The sequence below is a fragment of the Mrakia frigida genome (assembly GCF_051309035.1).
Source record: "Mrakia frigida strain ATCC 22029 unplaced genomic scaffold BDY24scaffold_35, whole genome shotgun sequence".
NCBI lineage: Eukaryota > Fungi > Basidiomycota > Tremellomycetes > Cystofilobasidiales > Mrakiaceae > Mrakia > Mrakia frigida.
Genome location: NW_027481246.1, coordinates 96,859 through 114,124, shown reverse-complemented (window position 1 = coordinate 114,124; position 17,266 = coordinate 96,859). Strand labels below are relative to the sequence as shown.

The 17,266-nt window shown below is 54.4% G+C and overlaps 7 protein-coding genes across 7 annotated transcripts; 6 read left to right on the top strand and 1 right to left on the bottom strand.

The window, feature by feature from the left end:
• Positions 1 to 382: 382 nt before the first annotated feature.
• On the top strand, positions 383 to 896 carry BDY24DRAFT_418152 (uncharacterized protein; the record flags this gene model as incomplete). Its single annotated transcript, XM_076643806.1, has 3 exons — positions 383 to 480; positions 572 to 654; positions 754 to 896. 3 exons carry the CDS (start codon positions 383 to 385, stop codon positions 894 to 896), a joined length of 324 nt encoding a protein of 107 aa, XP_076493390.1.
• A 540-nt stretch (positions 897 to 1,436) lies between these two features.
• On the top strand, positions 1,437 to 4,104 carry BDY24DRAFT_184762 (RNA recognition motif domain-containing protein). The gene is made up of 10 exons (XM_076636349.1): positions 1,437 to 1,780; positions 1,876 to 1,947; positions 2,041 to 2,097; positions 2,185 to 2,544; positions 2,658 to 2,817; positions 2,916 to 3,283; positions 3,373 to 3,441; positions 3,524 to 3,620; positions 3,690 to 3,757; positions 3,856 to 4,104. The coding sequence occupies exons 2-10, from the start codon at positions 1,931 to 1,933 to the stop codon at positions 4,001 to 4,003; spliced, it is 1,344 nt and encodes a 447-aa protein (XP_076493389.1). The 5' UTR covers positions 1,437 to 1,780; positions 1,876 to 1,930; the 3' UTR covers positions 4,004 to 4,104.
• A 1,058-nt stretch (positions 4,105 to 5,162) lies between these two features.
• Positions 5,163 to 8,201, bottom strand: BDY24DRAFT_400518 (pepsin-like aspartic protease). The gene is made up of 11 exons (XM_076641967.1): positions 7,917 to 8,201; positions 7,383 to 7,747; positions 7,030 to 7,251; positions 6,911 to 6,929; positions 6,711 to 6,834; positions 6,565 to 6,641; positions 6,460 to 6,493; positions 6,291 to 6,391; positions 6,132 to 6,222; positions 5,991 to 6,061; positions 5,163 to 5,909 (listed from the first exon to the last, which is right to left on the bottom strand). Exons 1-11 carry the CDS (start codon positions 8,180 to 8,182, stop codon positions 5,354 to 5,356), a joined length of 1,926 nt encoding a protein of 641 aa, XP_076493388.1. The 5' UTR covers positions 8,183 to 8,201; the 3' UTR covers positions 5,163 to 5,353.
• A 414-nt stretch (positions 8,202 to 8,615) lies between these two features.
• BDY24DRAFT_365977 (5'/3'-nucleotidase SurE) lies at positions 8,616 to 10,767 on the top strand. Its single transcript, XM_076637946.1, has 10 exons — positions 8,616 to 8,822; positions 8,906 to 8,993; positions 9,133 to 9,220; positions 9,341 to 9,423; positions 9,526 to 9,606; positions 9,693 to 9,941; positions 10,042 to 10,114; positions 10,199 to 10,235; positions 10,317 to 10,454; positions 10,537 to 10,767. Exons 1-10 carry the CDS (start codon positions 8,773 to 8,775, stop codon positions 10,649 to 10,651), a joined length of 1,002 nt encoding a protein of 333 aa, XP_076493387.1. The 5' UTR covers positions 8,616 to 8,772; the 3' UTR covers positions 10,652 to 10,767.
• A 175-nt stretch (positions 10,768 to 10,942) lies between these two features.
• On the top strand, positions 10,943 to 14,323 carry BDY24DRAFT_400513 (homocitrate synthase). The gene is made up of 16 exons (XM_076641966.1): positions 10,943 to 11,051; positions 11,344 to 11,362; positions 11,452 to 11,523; positions 11,680 to 11,734; positions 11,867 to 11,894; positions 11,973 to 12,021; positions 12,101 to 12,203; positions 12,314 to 12,369; positions 12,467 to 12,565; positions 12,651 to 12,893; positions 12,978 to 13,036; positions 13,107 to 13,173; positions 13,250 to 13,340; positions 13,469 to 13,603; positions 13,709 to 13,942; positions 14,064 to 14,323. Exons 1-16 carry the CDS (start codon positions 10,998 to 11,000, stop codon positions 14,125 to 14,127), a joined length of 1,428 nt encoding a protein of 475 aa, XP_076493386.1. The 5' UTR covers positions 10,943 to 10,997; the 3' UTR covers positions 14,128 to 14,323.
• Positions 14,324 to 14,598: 275 nt separating this feature from the next.
• Positions 14,599 to 15,828, top strand: BDY24DRAFT_184518 (uncharacterized protein). The gene is made up of 2 exons (XM_076636347.1): positions 14,599 to 15,336; positions 15,425 to 15,828. The coding sequence occupies exons 1-2, from the start codon at positions 14,770 to 14,772 to the stop codon at positions 15,719 to 15,721; spliced, it is 864 nt and encodes a 287-aa protein (XP_076493385.1). The 5' UTR covers positions 14,599 to 14,769; the 3' UTR covers positions 15,722 to 15,828.
• Positions 15,798 to 16,818, top strand: BDY24DRAFT_344326 (uncharacterized protein; the record flags this gene model as incomplete). The annotated part of the gene is made up of 2 exons (XM_076637547.1): positions 15,798 to 16,353; positions 16,481 to 16,818. Coding segments are annotated over 2 exons (894 nt in total), but the record flags the coding sequence as incomplete, so codon positions are not given.
• Between the last annotated feature and the right edge of the window lie 448 nt (positions 16,819 to 17,266).

Below are 17,266 nucleotides of genomic sequence, written 5' to 3'. Positions count from 1 at the left end.
CCGTTTCCTTCTCTCCCTCCCAACTCTCACGCCCTCCTTCTTTTTCCTCCATCCATATACACCTTCCCGCCTACCCCGCAGTCCCTCCTTCACCCTCTTCCTAGCAAATCCTCCTCCCACCGGCTCGCAAACCAACCTCATGCCGGACTGACCTCCCTCAGCCTCAGCTCACCTGTTCCAACACCCTTCCGCTGCTCCCGCTTGCTTCCTTCCCTCCCAACCACCACTACGGATGACGACCTTCTCCCCCTCTCACCTCTCCTTCTCCACCGTGTCAGCTCGTATAGACTCCAAGCAACGAAGGTCTTCTACCTCTTCTTCGACCTCTTCCTTCACCAACAACGGCTCCAGTACGAGCTCGAACCCGGTGGGAGGATCTCGGATGCCCTGGAAGATGAGGGAGATTGAGAAACTTTTCAGGGATGGGAGGGAGAAGGTTGGGGTCTGGGAGAAGGAGAGGGTGCAGAGGGTGTTGAGCGAGTGAGTAGAGATAGAACGAACAGAACGAGAGAGAGAGAGTCGAGCTCACCTCCCTCCCTCCCTCCCTTCCTTCCTCCTTCTTTGATCGTAGGTACATCAGGGACAAACGCTCTTCGGCTCGAACCACGAAGCATATAGATCGGAAGTTAACCATGCTTGAACGAAATCTAGCAGGTGAGCTCCTCTGTTTCCCTATACTCGTCCTCGTTCATCTCTCGTGGCCTCACACTCCTCTCCTCCCCCCATCTCTTCTTCCCTCTCATCCCTCGTCAGATCTAGACCTCCACGAATCCTTCGACGCAGCTCGGAAGAAGGACGGGAAGCTTGGGAACGGTCCCTTGTTGGAACTGGATCTGGCAGTACCGTTGGAGAGTGCCGAACTGCCTCTCTACGTTGAGAAGCAGGGGAACGTTTGAGCATACGAAAGGACGACTTGGACGACGCCGCTGCTTGTGTTTTTTTGTAAACTTGTTTCTGTATAGCTTTGTACCTCAATCTGTATCGCTCTACGTACGTCTGTTTTTGTTTTCCGGTGTTTGTCTTTCTCTGTGTGGAAAGGCAGTCGCGTCGCGTCTCCTCTCTCCTCTGCCACCCCTTTCTCTCTCCACTTCACCTTCGAAGCTCGTCTTGTTTTGATCCCCCTTCAACCACGACCCACCACCACTCATCCATCCAACTTTGTTCGTTCTTCCTCTCTGTCTTCCCTTCGCCCAGAGCCCAAGCTGACCCTCCCTCTTCATTTCACGTTTCTCTTCATCAACAGATCGAATCGAGCGTCGAGCTTTGTTCGCCACTCCTCCTCCTTCCCTCCCCTTTGAACGACTTTCAAACGGATCAAGAACAGAGCAGGAGTGTATCAACAGTACAGATGAAGCATGGATTGGTAGATGAGCTTGTTATGAGGAGAGAGGGAGCGGGAGATGGTGGAGCGGGAGAGGGCGGAGGAGGAGGTGGTGAAGGGAGCCTGTGAGTCCTTCCCTTTTCGTTTTTGGGGTTGGGAAGGAGGTTGAAGAAGGGTGGATGCATGCTCCAAGGTCAGGATTGTTCGGTGGGGGTTGGGAGGTGGAGGGGAACGAGAAGATGGATGGACGGAGGAACGAACGAACGAGCCCACGAGCTCACCGACTCCTCCACCTCTCCCTCTTCCTTCCTCGTTTTTTTCGTTCAGATCGTCGACGAGTACCGAGATCACTTCTTCGATCGCTGATGGAGAGGATGAAGCGTCGCTCCTGGAGGAGGGCGAGGGCGAGGAAGAGTCAGGAAGTGGAAACGAGGGGAGGTCAACATCAACATCGACGAGGTGAGTGCTCTTCTCTCTTTCTTTCCTTCCTTTCCCTGTTCTTCGTTCTGAGCACAAAGCTGACCTCTTCTTCTTTTTTTGGGGGGTGTCTGCAGCTCTTTTACAAGTCCTCATCCTCCATTCTCCTCGACTCTCGGACTCGACATCAGCATGGATCGAGATGAGAGGTCAGTTCTGCTCTTCTCTCAACGCACCCTCTTCTTTATCTCTCGTTCTCTGACTCTGAAGTCTTCCCTTCTCTTTCTTGCTATCTGCTGCAGGAACAAGTCCCTCCTCGCTCGTCTATCTTCAGCCAAACCATTCGACTCTCTCTTGCCGTGAGTGATCATCTTCCTCTCTTCGTTCGACGCCGTTGTATGCGACCTCGCTCACCCCGTCCTCTCCTCTTCTTACCTTCTCATCAGATCCACCACCACCTCATCTGCTCTCCGACTCAAGTTCCCTCTGCCCGCTAGACCTGTTCCTCTTCCTAAACGGCTCTCACAACAACCAATCCTTTCGACCTCGCTCCTCCTCGCCCCCGTCCCTCTTCACGCTCCCGATCCTCAACGACTTGGGTCCTCTTGTAGTCTGCTGGAGGTAGAGATGGAGACGGAGCTGGAAGATGGTGAGATCTTGGAGGGTGCGCAAGAGGAAAAGGTGGAGAAAGGAGAGGAGGGGAGTCGCGTGGGCCGAGCGGAGCAGGAGAAGGAGAGGTCGAAAGGATGGGAGGACGTCGAGGTCTCTGAGACGGTTGAAAGGAGCTACAGAAGGAGATCGGTCTCGTGAGCACAGTCTTCCACTCTCTCTCTCTCTCTCCTCCGAGCTCGAAGTCGCGTCGACAACGAGCTCGAAACCTGACGCGTCGGGGTTTTCGCTTGTTCGTTTCTCGAACCAGAACGTCCTCGCCTCGTCCAATCCTCTTCATCCTCCCTGATGGTGCACCCTGGTCAGCAGAGGAAGACGATCTTCTCCAACGACACGTCAACACCTACATCAGAACCCCAAGGGACCGCCGACCGAGGTATTCGAGATCGAGAGGGTCCTTCATCGAATTGGTCGGTCCTCTCTTTCTTCTTCCTCTTCCTCTTCTTCTTCCTCTTCCTCTTCCTCTTTTTCCACCACGAGCCTAACCTACTTCCCGTCTTTTGTACAGGTCCATCCCGACTTCCCCATCCGATCCCTCACCTCCCTCACCAACCGTTTCGTCACCTTCCACTCTCTGGCTCATCGACTTTCCTCCTTGTCGTCGTCCTCCTCGTCCGCGGTTCGAGCTGAGAGTTGGAAGCGAGAGATCAACGAGGTGGAGGAAAGGGAGCTCGAGGAGGTGGAGTTGTTTTTGAAGGGGAAGGGGATGAGGTCGGATGGGAGTGGGGAAGCTGGGAGAGGGAGAGGAAGGGAGGAGAGGCGTGGTGGTGGGAGCGGGAGGAGTGGATGGGAGGGGGAGAGGGATATGAAAAAGGGTGGTGGAAGAGGGAGGAAGGAGTGGGAGGAGAGGAGAGAAAGAAGACGGGAGGAGGAGAGGTGAGTCCTTCGTTTTCGTTCGTTTCTTTCGTCGAGGACGTTTCGCTCGAAGCTGACTCTCCTCCTTCACCATTTTATTCTCTACCTAGCTCGGATCCGTCAAGACCCTCTCATCGCTCAAGCTCAAGAAGAGGACGGTCTCGCTCTCCATCTTCAACGTTCGTCTTCTTTCCTAGACTCCTTCGTCTCTCGACGCGTCCCCTGTCCAACCTGACCTCGTTCTTCTCTTCTTCCCCTCAGATCAACTCGATACTCAGGATCCGCCTCCGACGAATACTTTTCTCAGTTCACCAACGTTCGGGGAGATCTCGTCAACCTCACGAATCTCTTCATCGGCGTGAGTTCCTGTTCTCTCCTCCACCGCTTCAGTACCCGTGCTGACTCCGACTTCTTCGTTTTCTTGCAGAACATCCCGTGGGATGCGGACGAGGAGGACTTGAGAATTCAGTTTTCGAGGTTTGGGAGGATCAGGAAGTGAGTCGGACCTCTTTCCTCTTCTTCTCGACGAGCCGAGAAAAGGGGACGCGTCCTGACTGACTCCTGGATTGGTTTGATCTTGAACGACCTTCCAGCTCCTCTCGGATCCGACGACACCCCTACAACGACAATCGAGGCTCGTGCTTCATTGCTTTCGAGGATGAGAGAGATGCGAGGGAGGCGAGAGCTAGGATGGACGGTTCGTCCACGTCTCTCTTCCTCACCCTCCTTTCCACGTGCTGACCGAATCTTATTTTCCTTGTCAGGTCGGCACAACCGAGGCAGACCCCTTCGAGTCGACTACCACCGTCCCCTTCCGTCAAGAAGAGACGACTACTTCCGAGATCAGCACCACGAGGAAGACGAACGACGACCTCGACCCCGACGCGTCGACTCCTCGCCTCCACCTCTTCCTGCACCAGCGTCCTTCCCTCTTTCCCCTCCTTACTCGAACGCTTCCCTGGATCTCAGCAGCGTGGAACCGAGCCCTTCGGAGGAGTGTGGGCCGTGCTCGTGGATGAGGGAGACGGAGAGTCGATTGCTCGGAGGGTTGGTCGAGCATCTCGAGTCGATGGAGTTGGAGGCGAGGTGAGTTTTTGAAGTCCGTTCATGTTCCCTTTCATGCTTTTTCTAATCACTGGTTCTGTCGTTTTCGCCCGTCATCCAGGCTGCAGCTGATGGAACGACTTGAGTGAGCTCGCTTCTCGTTCCGACGGTCGACGCGGCGAGAGAAACTGACTCGATTTTGGCTGGATCAGGAAATCTACGCCCGAAGTGAGAAAGAACTTCCTTTCGTTGCTGTCGATTCGGAAAGGGAGGGGAGATGAGTAAGGGGAGGGAGAGGAGGAGGGGCGGGAGAGGGTTCTGCTTTTTGCTGCTTGTTGCTTTCGTTTTGCTCTCGTTTTTTTTTTTTTTGCTTTGCGATCTCATTCATTCTCATCTCTGTATGCCACCGGGAGAGGCTCCTCGTCGCCCTTTAGGAGATCGAGTCGAGACTCGAGGACCGTTTGTCGCTCGGACGACGCGTCGAGGGAAGTTGTTCGTCGAGAGGTGACCTGTGCGTCTAAAAGGAATGAGCAGAGAAAGAACAAAGAAGGAGATAGTCTAAAGATGATAAGAGTGCGAGATAAGAATAGAACCTAGAGGAAGAAAGAGACGGGTAACCGGACGGAAACGAAAACGAAGACGCGTCTGCTGTAGAGAACGAACGTTCTCCCTCTCTGGGGACGTGGGTGACAAGATCGGTCTGCTTGCGAAGCTTGGTTGTAAGTTTTGAAGAAGGGAACGGCGACCTTTCTGGTCATCGTAAGCTCGATGCTCGAGGTCGAACGTTCAGTTCGTTGAGTCGCACGAGCAGGCTTCACTCGTGGCTATTATTACAGTACATTATACATCTACAGTCCATGGGAGTGATGAGGGGAGGAAGAAGTACAGGAGAACGAACGTGATGCGAGCAAAGCGAGGGAGGAGAAAAAAGACGAGGGAACGAAAGCACGACGCGTCGAAGCAAAGATGCAAAGAGAAATTAAGCACAGCAGAGAGACCGAGTGGGTATGTAATGATGAAGAAAGCAGAAGCAAGTAGTTATTATTATCAAAGAGTCCAAAGAAGAGAACCGACCGAGACTCCAGCAGCAACAAATCCAGCCAACGACTCGACGCTCCCGAGTCCACTCCCTCTCGCCCCACTGGAACTCCCGAGTCCGTTCTGGTACGTCGAAGTGGCCTGAGCGAACACGCTACTCCGAGCACTGGCGAGACTCTCGATGACGGAGGAGTCCAAGGGTCCGACGGTTGGAATGGGAGTTTCCCAGCTGGGGATCGTGCTGACGGTTTGGGTGGCGTCCGCTTGAAGAGGGAGAGGAGTGTATTGCTGAGAGGCGAGTCCAGCTGAAGGGATGGGGATGGAGTTGGTCGAGGTGTAGGTGGTGGTGGTGTCGTTGATGATGATAGAGTAGAAGTTGGTCGTGTTGAAGACGTAGGCGGGAGCGGAGTAGGTCGGTAGAGGGAGGAGGGAGTTGGGTAGGTTGGCCGTGATCGTTGGGTAGGTGTTGAGGATGGAAGATACGATGGCAGCAGGCTCCGAAAGCGTGGTGTTCCGAAGAGGGTAGAGTCCGACGAGGGGAGGCGAGAGGGAGTCGATGCCGAGGCTGAGGAGAGAGCGAAGGGAGAAGGGAACGAAGATCAGCTCGGTTCGATGTTGACTCGAGGGAAAACGACGAAGGACGCACTAGAAGACACTGTATACTGCTCTCAAGAAGGGAACACCGAGCTGCCATCCGATTCCATCTCCACTGGGAGGCTGAGCAATGAAAAACGCGAGGTCAGCAAGCGGGCGTCCGAAATGAAGTCGAAATGAGATCTTGACTCACAAGAGCGACGGGCCAGGCGAAACACTCCGAGGGAACCGACGCTACACGACCCATGATCCAGTCACTAGGCTGCAGCACGTAGTCTCGTCCTCTGAATGATCGAAAGAGAAAGAGGTCAGAAACGACGCGACTCAAGGGGTGCACAAAGGGTCGACTCACCCGAAGGAAAACGACATCGTCTGAGCAGAGTTGCAAGGAGTGATCCATCGGCCATCGGCGACCATACGAGATCCATCGATAAGAGAGAAGATTTGGGCGACCTGCGAAAGGTAAAAGTGAAAGGTCAGGAAAGGAGAGCCACGAGGACGAAGAGGAAGACGAGACGAACAGCTTCGATGGGTCCGAAGATTCCAGACGAGCCACTGGAGGCAGAAGGTCCGAAGAGGTCAGTAGTGGATCTGGAGAAGGGGGGATGTGAGAAAGAGAAACTCACGCGTCGAGAAGAGCCCAACTCTCGCCTCGCGTCTCCGGATAAACCGTCGAGTTGAGATCGATTGCTGTTCCGTTCATCTGAAAATTTGGAAGATGATCAGCCCTTGAACTTGGACGAAGAGAGAGGACGGAAGGGGTTCTTCTCACAGTGACGTTGGTGAGAACGAGACTCCATTGAAGGTAAGGAGAGGTAAAGTTGGCAGGAGGGGCGTTGTTGAAGGGAGGAAACTCGACGACGGGATGCCATTGAAGCATGGACTGGTTCGGAATTCTACAAAAAAAAGACCGAAGGAAGAGGGTCAGGTGTGTGTCTCGAAAGTTGATAGAACGGTGGGAGCAAAACCAACATGCTCGAATCGATGGCGCCTAGAAGGATCAAGGAGGGGAAAGAAACCGCGGTTCGGAGGTCAGATCTGCGACTTCGAGGGTTCGTCATTTATGAAGGAAACGTTCGTGAACTACGTACCGATGGAGAGACTTCCTCCTAGAGTAGTATTCCTGTCGAGATGTATCCCAAACAGCGGGTACGCAAGCGTGCCGTTGCTTGCGAGATTGTTGAGGAGAGGAGACGCGAGCTCTCCTCCTCCTCCAGCGACGTTCGCGACGGTCGAGAGCCTGGGGAACCCAAGTCCGACGATTCCAGAGATGTGCTGAGAGGCGAGAGTGAGGTTGGTGCTGGTGATGATACCTGATGAGATGTGATTGCCGGACGAGAGGTCCAAGTCAAGATGGAATGAGCTCGAGCTCAACAAAACACCACGCCCGCCCCCCTCCTCTCTCCCTTCCTTGAACAGCTAGACTAAAGCCAAAGCAACTCACCGATTGACTGATTCCTCGCTACTATCCTCCAGTTATCGGGTCCTACAATCCCACCCCAGCTAACGTTTTCCTTCGCGACGAAACCAGCTGCTACCGTCGAGTCGAGGAATCCAACCGAGTAGACCGTTTGGTTCGAGTTGACCTCCTCGAAGCTCGTGCTGGCTGAAGGATTGTACAGGCTGACATAGGGAGTGGAGGACAGTTCTGAAGGGTGGAGTCCTTGTATGGGAGTGTTGCTGGCGAGTAGACGGCAAGCTGCTGATGAGCAGAGGGAGGAGGCCAGGAGGAGGTCGGAGGAAGCAGTGTCGAGTTGCAGGTAGTACGTCCTGGGAGGAGTCCCAACTTCTACCGGAACTGAATAGGATCTGAGGAAGACAGAAGCGAAGATAGTCAGGTCTCTCAGTTGTGGACATGAGTCTCTGCGAAAAAAGCTGGAGAGAAGGAGAAAGAGACCTGAGCAGCCGGCCACCTTCGACCTTGGACTCCCTTCCTTCTCGACTTTCTCTTCCAAACAAGAAAGGCCTATGGACTCACCCTCCCACTCGATCCCAGCCTAAACCTTCCCAGACGGCTCCTTCTTCGCTTCCGGCTCTCTTTCTCATCCTTCCTGCTCCCTGACCTCCTCCTCGAGAGGCAAGAGCGACCTTGCCGACTGTCGGGTGAAAGAGGTGTTTGGGAAGCGAAGGTGCTCGAGCCACGAAGGGGGAGGAGGGCGAAGACGATGATGAAGAGGCGAGGACGGAGGAGGAGGATGGGAGGATGGCTGTCGAAACGAGAAGAAGAAGAGGAAAAGGAAGCATTGGAAGGAGGGTGAGGGTTTGGAGGAGAGAGGGAGGAAAGGGTCGAGCTCACGAGCCGACGACAGAGTGACAGAAAGGAAGCAAAAAGCAGGGCTTTGTTTGGTTCGTCAGAGAGAAAAAAAAACTGATCTGGCACAGGAAAGAAACTCGGGATCGGCCTTCGTTGGTAACTGTCAAATCGGAGCGACAGCGGCGAGATAGAGAAGGAAGAGGGCTGAAGCTCGACACAACGCGTCGCGTTCCGGCTCTCTTTCTTCCTCTCATCAGTTTGGCCCACAATCAGCTCTTTTTTGCAAGGATTCGCATTGACGATTCCCAGCGCTGAACATTTTCGGTCAGGTCAGATCTCCCGTCATATCCAAGAAGGAAGGAAACGGAAGAGCGACGCGCCGCACTCGACCTTTTCCGCGACCTTCTCACCTCCCCGCGTTACAGATCGCGGAACCCGATGAAGTTGGATCCCTTGATCTTGTACCCACCGAGGCTGACATCGAAGGAGAACAGTTTCCAAACAAAACCTTTCCTTGACGACCCTTCCCTCGATCTCTCGCCAGTTCAATCGTTCCAGCTTCGTTTCCTCCCAAACAACCATGACCTCCTCGTCCATCCCTCCGAGAAAGGTTCGAGTTCTTCTCACAAAGTCAGTCCCTCACTCGGAGATCCACCTCTTGCACCTACGAGCTCATTTCTGACGACTCTTCTGTCCTCCCTTCCGCCAAACAGCGACGACGGACCTCCTTCAGCGAGTGAGAGTCCCAACATCTTCTCTTTTGCCAGACAGCTCGAGGCTACCCTTGGCTGGGACGTAAAGGTCCGTACAACGTTTCTGAGCTCCCTAGCTCACTCCTAAGGTGGCTTTGAAGACGTCTACGGAGGATCAAGCTTAGGAAAAAGAAGAGATGAGCCTGACCCTCGGCTGACCTCCTCCTTCGTCCCTTCTTGATTTCAAGGTCGTCGTGCCTTCGAGCCAGAAAAGCTGGATCGGAAAAGCTTACCAGATCAGGGATACCATCGTAGGCTCTTACTACTACCCAACCGGTCAGTTACCTCTTCTTTCCTCTTTGTGCTTTGGCTTCAAGTTGGTTGAGCTCGCCATCTTCCATTCGCGAGCTCACCGATCTGACTTCCCTGTCCTTCCTTCTTGTCTCTCCTCCTCAGAACCGCATGGACTGGGTGAGACCTCAACTACGTCTCGACCTCTGAAGGATGGAGAGGTCGCCGAATGGATCCTGCTTGATGGAGTGAGTGTCTTTGGAAAATCGAAGGAGGGAAGACACAGAGCTCATCATGACTTCTCGGCCCACCTCCCGTCGTCCTTCCTTTCTTCTTCTACCTCCATTCAGACACCTGCCACATGCTCAAATGTTGCATTGTTCAACTTGTTCCCCGAGGGTATCGATCTCGTCATCTCAGGACCAAATCATGTAAGCTTTTTCAGCCTCTTCTCTTCCCTCTCTCTCGAGTCGCTGATTCGACCTCGACCTCGACCTCGACACCTTTGCTCCCACAGGGTCGGAACAGTTCCTCCGCTTTCGCTCTCTCATCTGGAACAATCGGAGCTGCCATGTCTGCCTCGGTCGCTAAGGTTCGATCCATCGCTCTCTCCTACGGAGTCTTCAAGGAAACAGGACCGGTCACCCCTCGTTCCCTACAACTCGCCAACGAGGTCAGCGTAAAGGTTGTAGGGAAGATCTGGCATGACTGGGGTGTTGATTTGGAGGGTTGGGGAAGTAGGAAGGACGAGGTGGATTTATATACTGTGAGTCTTAGGCTGGAAGAGCTTCGAGTCGTCGCGTCGGGAGAGCTGATCTTTTCCCTCGCGTCGCTTTCCCTTCTTTCGTTTCTTCCTTCGGCAACAGGTCAATGTCCCGCTAGTAGAGAAGTACCTTGAGTCTCCAAGGTATTACTTCACGCGTATCTGGCGAAACAACTGTTCGTTCCAACCTTTCTCTTTCGCCTTTCGTTCTTCTCTTTTTCACGACGCTGAACTTGTCCGTTTTTCCTCCGTCTTCTCAGACGCCAGCCTTTTCAAACCCCTTCCACCAGCAGACGGGTATGTTGTCCTCTCGTTTACTTGCGATTCTTCGATCTTGTCTGACTCCTCTCGTCTTTCTTCGACGCGTTCGAAACTCAGGGCACCTCCCTCCCTCCTCTTCCACTTCGCTCCCCAAATGGCCGGCCTGGTCAACCCAGACCTCAGCACGCTTCCTCCAGGATCCGATGCCTGGGCCGTTCATTCAGGTTACATCTCCGTGACTCCTCTCAGGTCTTCGTGAGTGGTTGTCGTTCGATTCGAAGAGGACGAGTCGTCGCTCGAACTCACTCTCTTCGCTTTTTCGTTTCGTAACTTACAGATTCGCCGAGCCTGGAATGGACGCTCTTTCGCTGGGAAGTCGGGAAGGTTTCGGAGAGCTGGTGGGGAATGGAAGGGAGTGGCTCATCGATGTAGAGAGCAAGAGCAAAATCTGAGGACGAGCAGAGGCCCGTTGGGAGACGGACAGCACGCCCGACTCGCGCGGGGCGTTGACTCTCCCTTACTCCTTCTCCTTTTGCTCTATTCTATCAGAATTCTATTTTTCTTTCCCTGAGCTCTGAGTCTGACCCGTATCGACCTCAGCTTCTGCGGTTGTCAAGGAAAGACAGCAATTCACCGGCGTCAAGAGAGATCGTTTTTTCTTGCCATGACTCGTTCTCGAATTCAGGCTGCGACCTCTTTCAGTTTCCCTTCTCTCCCTTCCTTTCAACCCAAAACCATCACCCCCCCCCCTCCCCTCCCCTCCCCAACCTTCCCTTTCCCTTTCCCTTCCTACCCATCATGTGCCCCGGAGAAAACCCAGAGTCCAGCACTCCTATCAACAAGGAGGATATGGTTCGTTTCGCCCTCTCTCGAATTCTCGCCCTTCGATTGGACTCGGAGGAGGTTCCCGAGTAGAGCTTCTCTTGATTCTGCTCGTGCGACAGCTCCTACCTTGCGAGACTTGATCCCAATGGATAGATGGGAGTCTGAGGATAGGTAGGAGAGTGGTTTGGGTGCTTAAGGCTGGCCTTGAGGGAAGGAGGAGCTGATGGAAACGGGAGGGATCGATTCAGCCTCAAAGGTCAACTTCTTCCTTCCTCCACTTTTCGCTGACTCGCCCTCGCTCTTCCGTTGCTTTTTTCAGGTCGCTATCGACATCACCGGTGAGCACTGGCTTCTGGGCTTCCATAGCCCGTTTCGATGGTATCCTAGACATCAAGTTCAAGCTGACCGAGCTCGCCCTCCTTTGCAGAGACGGTCGCAACCAGCGATCCTTCCGTCGCCTCTAACGCTAGCCGTTTCGCGAACGGTGCCAACGCATACGGTAAGCACACTCTCTCTTCTCCAGTTCAAAACTCGAAGGACATGTAGCCTTGAAGGGAAGAGCAGGGCTGTCGGAACTATGATCAGGACACCCCCTTTCTTCCCTCCCTCTCCTTTCTCTTTCTTTTCTCTTGCTGAATCCTTCATCTTCTTGCAGGACCTCATCCCGGAGATTTCCTGTCGAACGTGCGCGATTTTAAGATCATCGAGAGGTTCGCATTATCCTGCCTGAGTTTGAACGAGCTCGGGAGAGGGAAACGAAGTCGAAGTCGAGGTCGCCCTCCCTCCGTGCTTTCCCCTGCCCTCAGAGCTGACCTCTTTTCCGGTTGAATTGGTTTATCTAGTACTCTGAGAGAGGGAGAGCAGTTCGCCGTGAGTGTACGAGTTTGGGCCATTCCATACCGACCGAGCTGACTTCCCTCCTCCCTTCTTCCTTTTGACGCGTTTCAGAACGCCTTCTTCACCCTGGAGAAGAAGATGGAGATTGCTAGGGCCCTTGGTGAGTCTATACATCTCCCACGGTTACTCTCGGTCCTACGGCTCTGACCTTCGCCCGCTATCTCGTCCCTTCCTCCCAGACGAGTTCGGAGTCGAGTACATCGAGCTCACCTCCCCTGCTGCCTCGCCCGAGTCGAGAGCTGATTGTGAGGCTATCTGCAAGATGGGATTGAAGAACGCCAAGTGAGTACTCCCTCGAGTTTTGACTGCAGAGCGAAGACGGAGAACGAGAAAGGAAGGAGAAGTCGTTGGAACTCGAATCTGACGGCACGCGTCCTTTTGCCTTTCAACAGGATTCTCACTCACATTCGATGCCACATGGACGATGCCCGAATCGCTGTTGAGACTGGTGAGTGCTTTTGGTCTCATGAACGGCCGAAGGCAACCGCAAGACGCGTCCTTGAGCTCATCATCTCCTTCCTTCCCTTTCCCTTCCTCTTCTGCAGGTGTCGATGGAGTCGATGTCGTCATTGGAACCTCGTCTTTCCTCCGAGAGTTCTCTCACGGAAAGGACATGGCTTACATTGAGAAGACCGCTATCGAGGGTGAGCTCGAATCTCCTTCGTTCGAACCTCCAAGGCGAGGCGGCTGACCGATCCCTCCTCTTTCCTCTTCCTTTCCTCCCCTCAGTCATCAACTTCGTCAAGTCCAAGGGTATCGAGATCCGATTCTCCTCTGAGGATTCCTTCCGATCCGACCTCGTCGATCTCCTCCACCTCTACCGAACCGTCGACAAGATTGGAGTAAACCGAGTCGGAGTCGCCGACACCGTCGGATGCGCCAACCCTCGACAGGTCTACGAGCTCGTTCGAACCCTTCGAGGAGTCGTCAGCTGTGACATCGAGACTCATTTCCACAACGATACTGGATGTGGTAAGTCTCTCGTCTCGACTTCGAGGGCACGGCCAAGAGCTGTCGAGATTGCGAGCTCACTTTCCCTTCCTTCTTTCCTTTCAGCCATCGCCAACGCCTACACCGCCCTCGAGGCTGGAGCTACTCACGTCGATACCTCCGTCGTGAGTCCCCACTGTCTTCTTTGCGTCCCTCGCTTTCGAAGCTGACTTCTTCGGTTCTCTTGAATCGCAGATCGGTATCGGAGAGAGGAACGGTATCACGCCTCTCGGAGGACTGATCGCTCGAATGTACACTGCTGGTGAGTCGCTTGCACTGCCAGAAATCCTCTTCCTTCGCCCTTCTGAACCCTTCTCGCTCTTCCGTTGTCACTCCAGATCCCGAGGGAGTCAAGAAGAAGTACAAGCTTCACATGCTTCGAGAGATCGAGAACTTGGTCGCTGAGGCCGTCGAGATCCAGATCCCTTTGTGAGTTTCTACCTCTCACTTCTTTCTCTACCTTCAGCTCCTCCTCTAGTGAGGGAAGTTTCCACTTTTCTCTGCGAAGCGTCTTGCTGACCTCAGTTCTCGGTCTCGCGTCGCTCGTGTTCGTTCAGCAACAACTACATCACCGGATGGTGTGCCTTCACCCACAAGGCTGGTATCCACGCCAAGGCGATCCTCAACAACCCTTCCACCTACGAGATTCTCAACCCTGAGGATTTCGGTATGACTCGATACGTCTCGATTGGGTGCGTCTCTCCTTCTCTCCTTTCTTTCCTCTCCCCTCCCACCGTCTCCTTCTCTCCCTCGACTCACCCCTATCCCCTCCTCCCCTTCTCCTTGTTCTCCTGTAGTCACCGTCTCACCGGATGGAACGCCGTCAAGTCCCGAGTCGAGCAGCTCAAGCTCGAGATGACGGACGACCAGATCAAGGACGCGACCAACAAGATCAAGTCCCTCGCCGACGTCAAGACCCAGACGATGGAGGACGTGGATGTGATCCTTCGAGTGTACCACCAGCACGCTTCCGCTGGAGAGCTCAAGATTGGAGAGAGCCAGAAGTTCGACAAGCTGTTGGCCGCTCACAAGTGAGTCTTTGTCAGACGTTTCTCTTTCGGTCGAGGACGAGCTCGAGCTGAGGTCTCGGAACTTGGAACTGACCTTCTCCTCTCGCTTCTTTCCTCTTCTCTTTTCTTCTCGTTGCTGCAGGACCGACTCCGCCAACGGAGACGAGACTCCTCCCCAGACCAAGCGTCAACGAACCGACGCCTAAAGCAGCCTCGCCCGTAACCCACTCTCGTTTCTCACCATCTCGTCCCGAAGCACCTCTCTTTTTTTTAACGATCTTCTCGTTTCTCGTTATACTTCTGTCTACCTCTCTCCTTGTTCTTACCCCAAAACGGCTTGCGTTCCCTTTTGAGCCCCCCCCCTCTCGTCCTCGTCCTCGTCCTCGTCCTCGTCCTCGTCTGGTAGTTTTCGTATCTACAGTCCGCGTTTACTCAGGCATGTTTTCCAAGGTCTCGTTCCTTCTTTTTTTTAAATGTATTTCCCGTTGCTGCATCGACTGGGAGAGAGAAACGAGGGAGGAGGAGGACGCGTCGGGACCGAGAGCGAACGAGCTTGACGATGCTTCCTTGTCTCTCCAAACCTGTGCGCGTGGTAGATCTCTACGAAAAAAGTGACAGACTTCTCTCTCTCTCTTCCCCCTTTTTTTTTCGAGCCTATTAGACCTCGAACCGAAATCGATCGCCCCCATTCTTCGAAGCTCCCGATTTGGCCGTCGTCTCGAGTCGTTCAGCCCTCGCTCCCTCGTCTCTCCCTCCCAACCATCAGCAACCCCATCAGCTTCCTTTTTTTTCTCTCCCGCTTCCCTGCCTGGCAGGTCATCCTCCTCCTTTTCTCCGAACGGTGGCCGATGCCCTTCTCCCCAAAACGCTCCTCCTTCCCTACCGCCTCGGCCTCTTCGTCGTTCAGCTCCTTCCTCCTCCCCTCGTCCTCGTCGTCGTCGTCGTCAACCTCCCTCCTCGCTCCCACTCCTCCTCCTCAAGAAGAAGAAGAGCCCTTCTCTCCTCGAGGAATCGACGATTACGATGAAAATTGGCAGAAGGGCGGGAGTCTCCTCGTAGGAGCGAAGGAGGAGGTCGAGGGGACGGATTTGGACGAGGAACGAGCTGAAGCTGTGAGAAGACGAAGACGCGGTGAACCAGACGACGACGATGAAGAATCCGGGAGATGGCCTGGTACTGGTAGAAGGAGGAGTTCGATAACGGAGAGGTTCAGGTTCAGCTTTAGGGGTTGCAGATTAATCGGAGGAGGGCTGAAAGGAGGAGGGAGGAGGAGGTCGACTCTTCTGCTTTTCTGTTTGGTTCTCGTTGGAGGGCTGCTCTGGTGGAACGAGAGCTTAGGGCTGCTCAGAGGGAGGGAAGTGGAAGTGCTGGATACGAGGTTACTACCTTGGAGTCATCCTGAGAGGGATACTATTGTGAGTCCCTCGAACGCTCAAAGCTCACACCGCTTCCTTCCTTCAGCCCTCGAGCTCACTCCTTTTTCGTTCATTTTCTTTGCACCAGATCTTCTACACCATCCTAGGCTCCGACCTCCCACCTCGTCACTCTCCCAACCAAACGCTCGTCAACCTCTCCTTCATGCTTTCCAACGAGAACCTCACGTTCCCGTCGTCGTCGTTCCTCCCTCACACCTACCTCCCTCCGACCCTCAAAATAGAACGCAAGTTCCTCCTCAATCGACTCGTCCCTGGACCCGAGAGGACTGCGCTCGTAGATTTGCTCGAGAGGAACGGCAAGACGTGGGAGGAGGTCGAGTGGAAGGACGAAGCTTGGAGGCAGGTTGGGTTCAGGTGTGAGTGAGAGAAAAGAAATAAAAGAGACGCGTCGAGAGGGAGAGGGAAGCTGACTGGAAGTGTTTTTGGTGCGTTCTTAGGGGATGGATTGGGAGAAGGAGGTGGGAGATGGGGATTCGGAGGGAACAAGACGACAGGGGAAGGCGACGAAGGGGTTGATTTGGGTCGGGAAGGTTGGAAAGAACTCGATTGGGCTTTGTCGGATCAAAACAAGGTCCGTTTTCGCTCTTACTCCCTCCCTCCCTCCTTATCGTTCCCTCAAACCATCTGTTTTCTTTCCTCAGTTCGCAATGCACAACAACGGCGCCCGGAACCACGCCCTCAGCCTCTCGTTCCTCCTCCCCTCCACGCGCTACGCCCTCCCGCTCGACTCCAACTGTGCCTTCACCCACGCCGGCATCGCAGCTTTCCTCGATACCGTCGCGAGGTCGGAAGCGATCGAGCAGAGGAAGCATCTCCATCGGGAACCGGGCGAGGAGGGCAAGAAGTGGGAGGAGGAGACGAAGGATTTCGTGATTGTGCCGATGAGTCGGTTGGTGAGGAACGAGGATTTCGCGAGGTGGAACGAGGAGTTGGGGTTCGAGGAGGGGATGGCGGAGGAGGAGAGGAGGGAGAGGTGGGAGGGGTTGAGACCTAGTGGTGAGTCAACCACGAAACGAGAGAGAGAGAGACGCGCGCGTCGAGAATCGAGACGCGTCCGCTTTTTAAACTCTCGAACCAGCAACTCATTCCCTCTTCTTCCCTTTTCTTTTGCTTTGTATTACAGCCCCCGCCGAACCCCAAATTGCCTTCCGGTTCACCTCCACCACGCGCTTCGACCCTTCCTTCCGGTACGGACGACGTCCCAAACTGTCCCTCCTCTGGGCTCTCGGCTGGGTGCCTTTCTCCCGTTCGTTGCACTTGAAAACGCACCCTTGGGAACTTCCCGATCGAACCATCACCGCCGAGTCGTTCTCTTCCTTGAAACACATGACGGTCGAAGGAGGATGGACGATGAGGTTGTTCAGCGGGAACGAGGAGTTGGAGCGGGAGGACGAGGTCGGGATGGCTGAACGAGCGGGCAGGAGGGTGGAAGGGGTGGTGAGGTTCTTGGAGGGGTTGGAGGTGAGAGGTGGGAAACCTGAGATGGGTAAGGAGGGGAGGTGGGGGTTTGGAAGGGACGGAGAGGAGGAGGAGGAGGGAGAGTTGGAAGGTTGGATCGCTCAAACGTTGGAAGCGAAACAGACTTCGTACGGGTTCCCGATCTTGGAATTCAACAACGATACCATTCGGGGGTACGCTTTCCCTCGATGGACTCCCACCATCAACAACCCATCTCTAACTCCTCCTCAAAACGAATACTTTTTCCCGTTCAACCCTCTCACCCACTCTCCTCTCCCGCTTCTTCACTTCCTCTCCACCACCTCCGCCGCCCAACAACGAACGCTCTTCCTCCCCCTTCTCCGTTCCCAGCTCCACTACCTCCTCCACTCCCCTCTCGCCTTAGCCCTCTCCTCCTCCTCCCTCGCCTCCCCAACCGTCCAACTCGCAACGTTCGACTTGCACGTCGCTG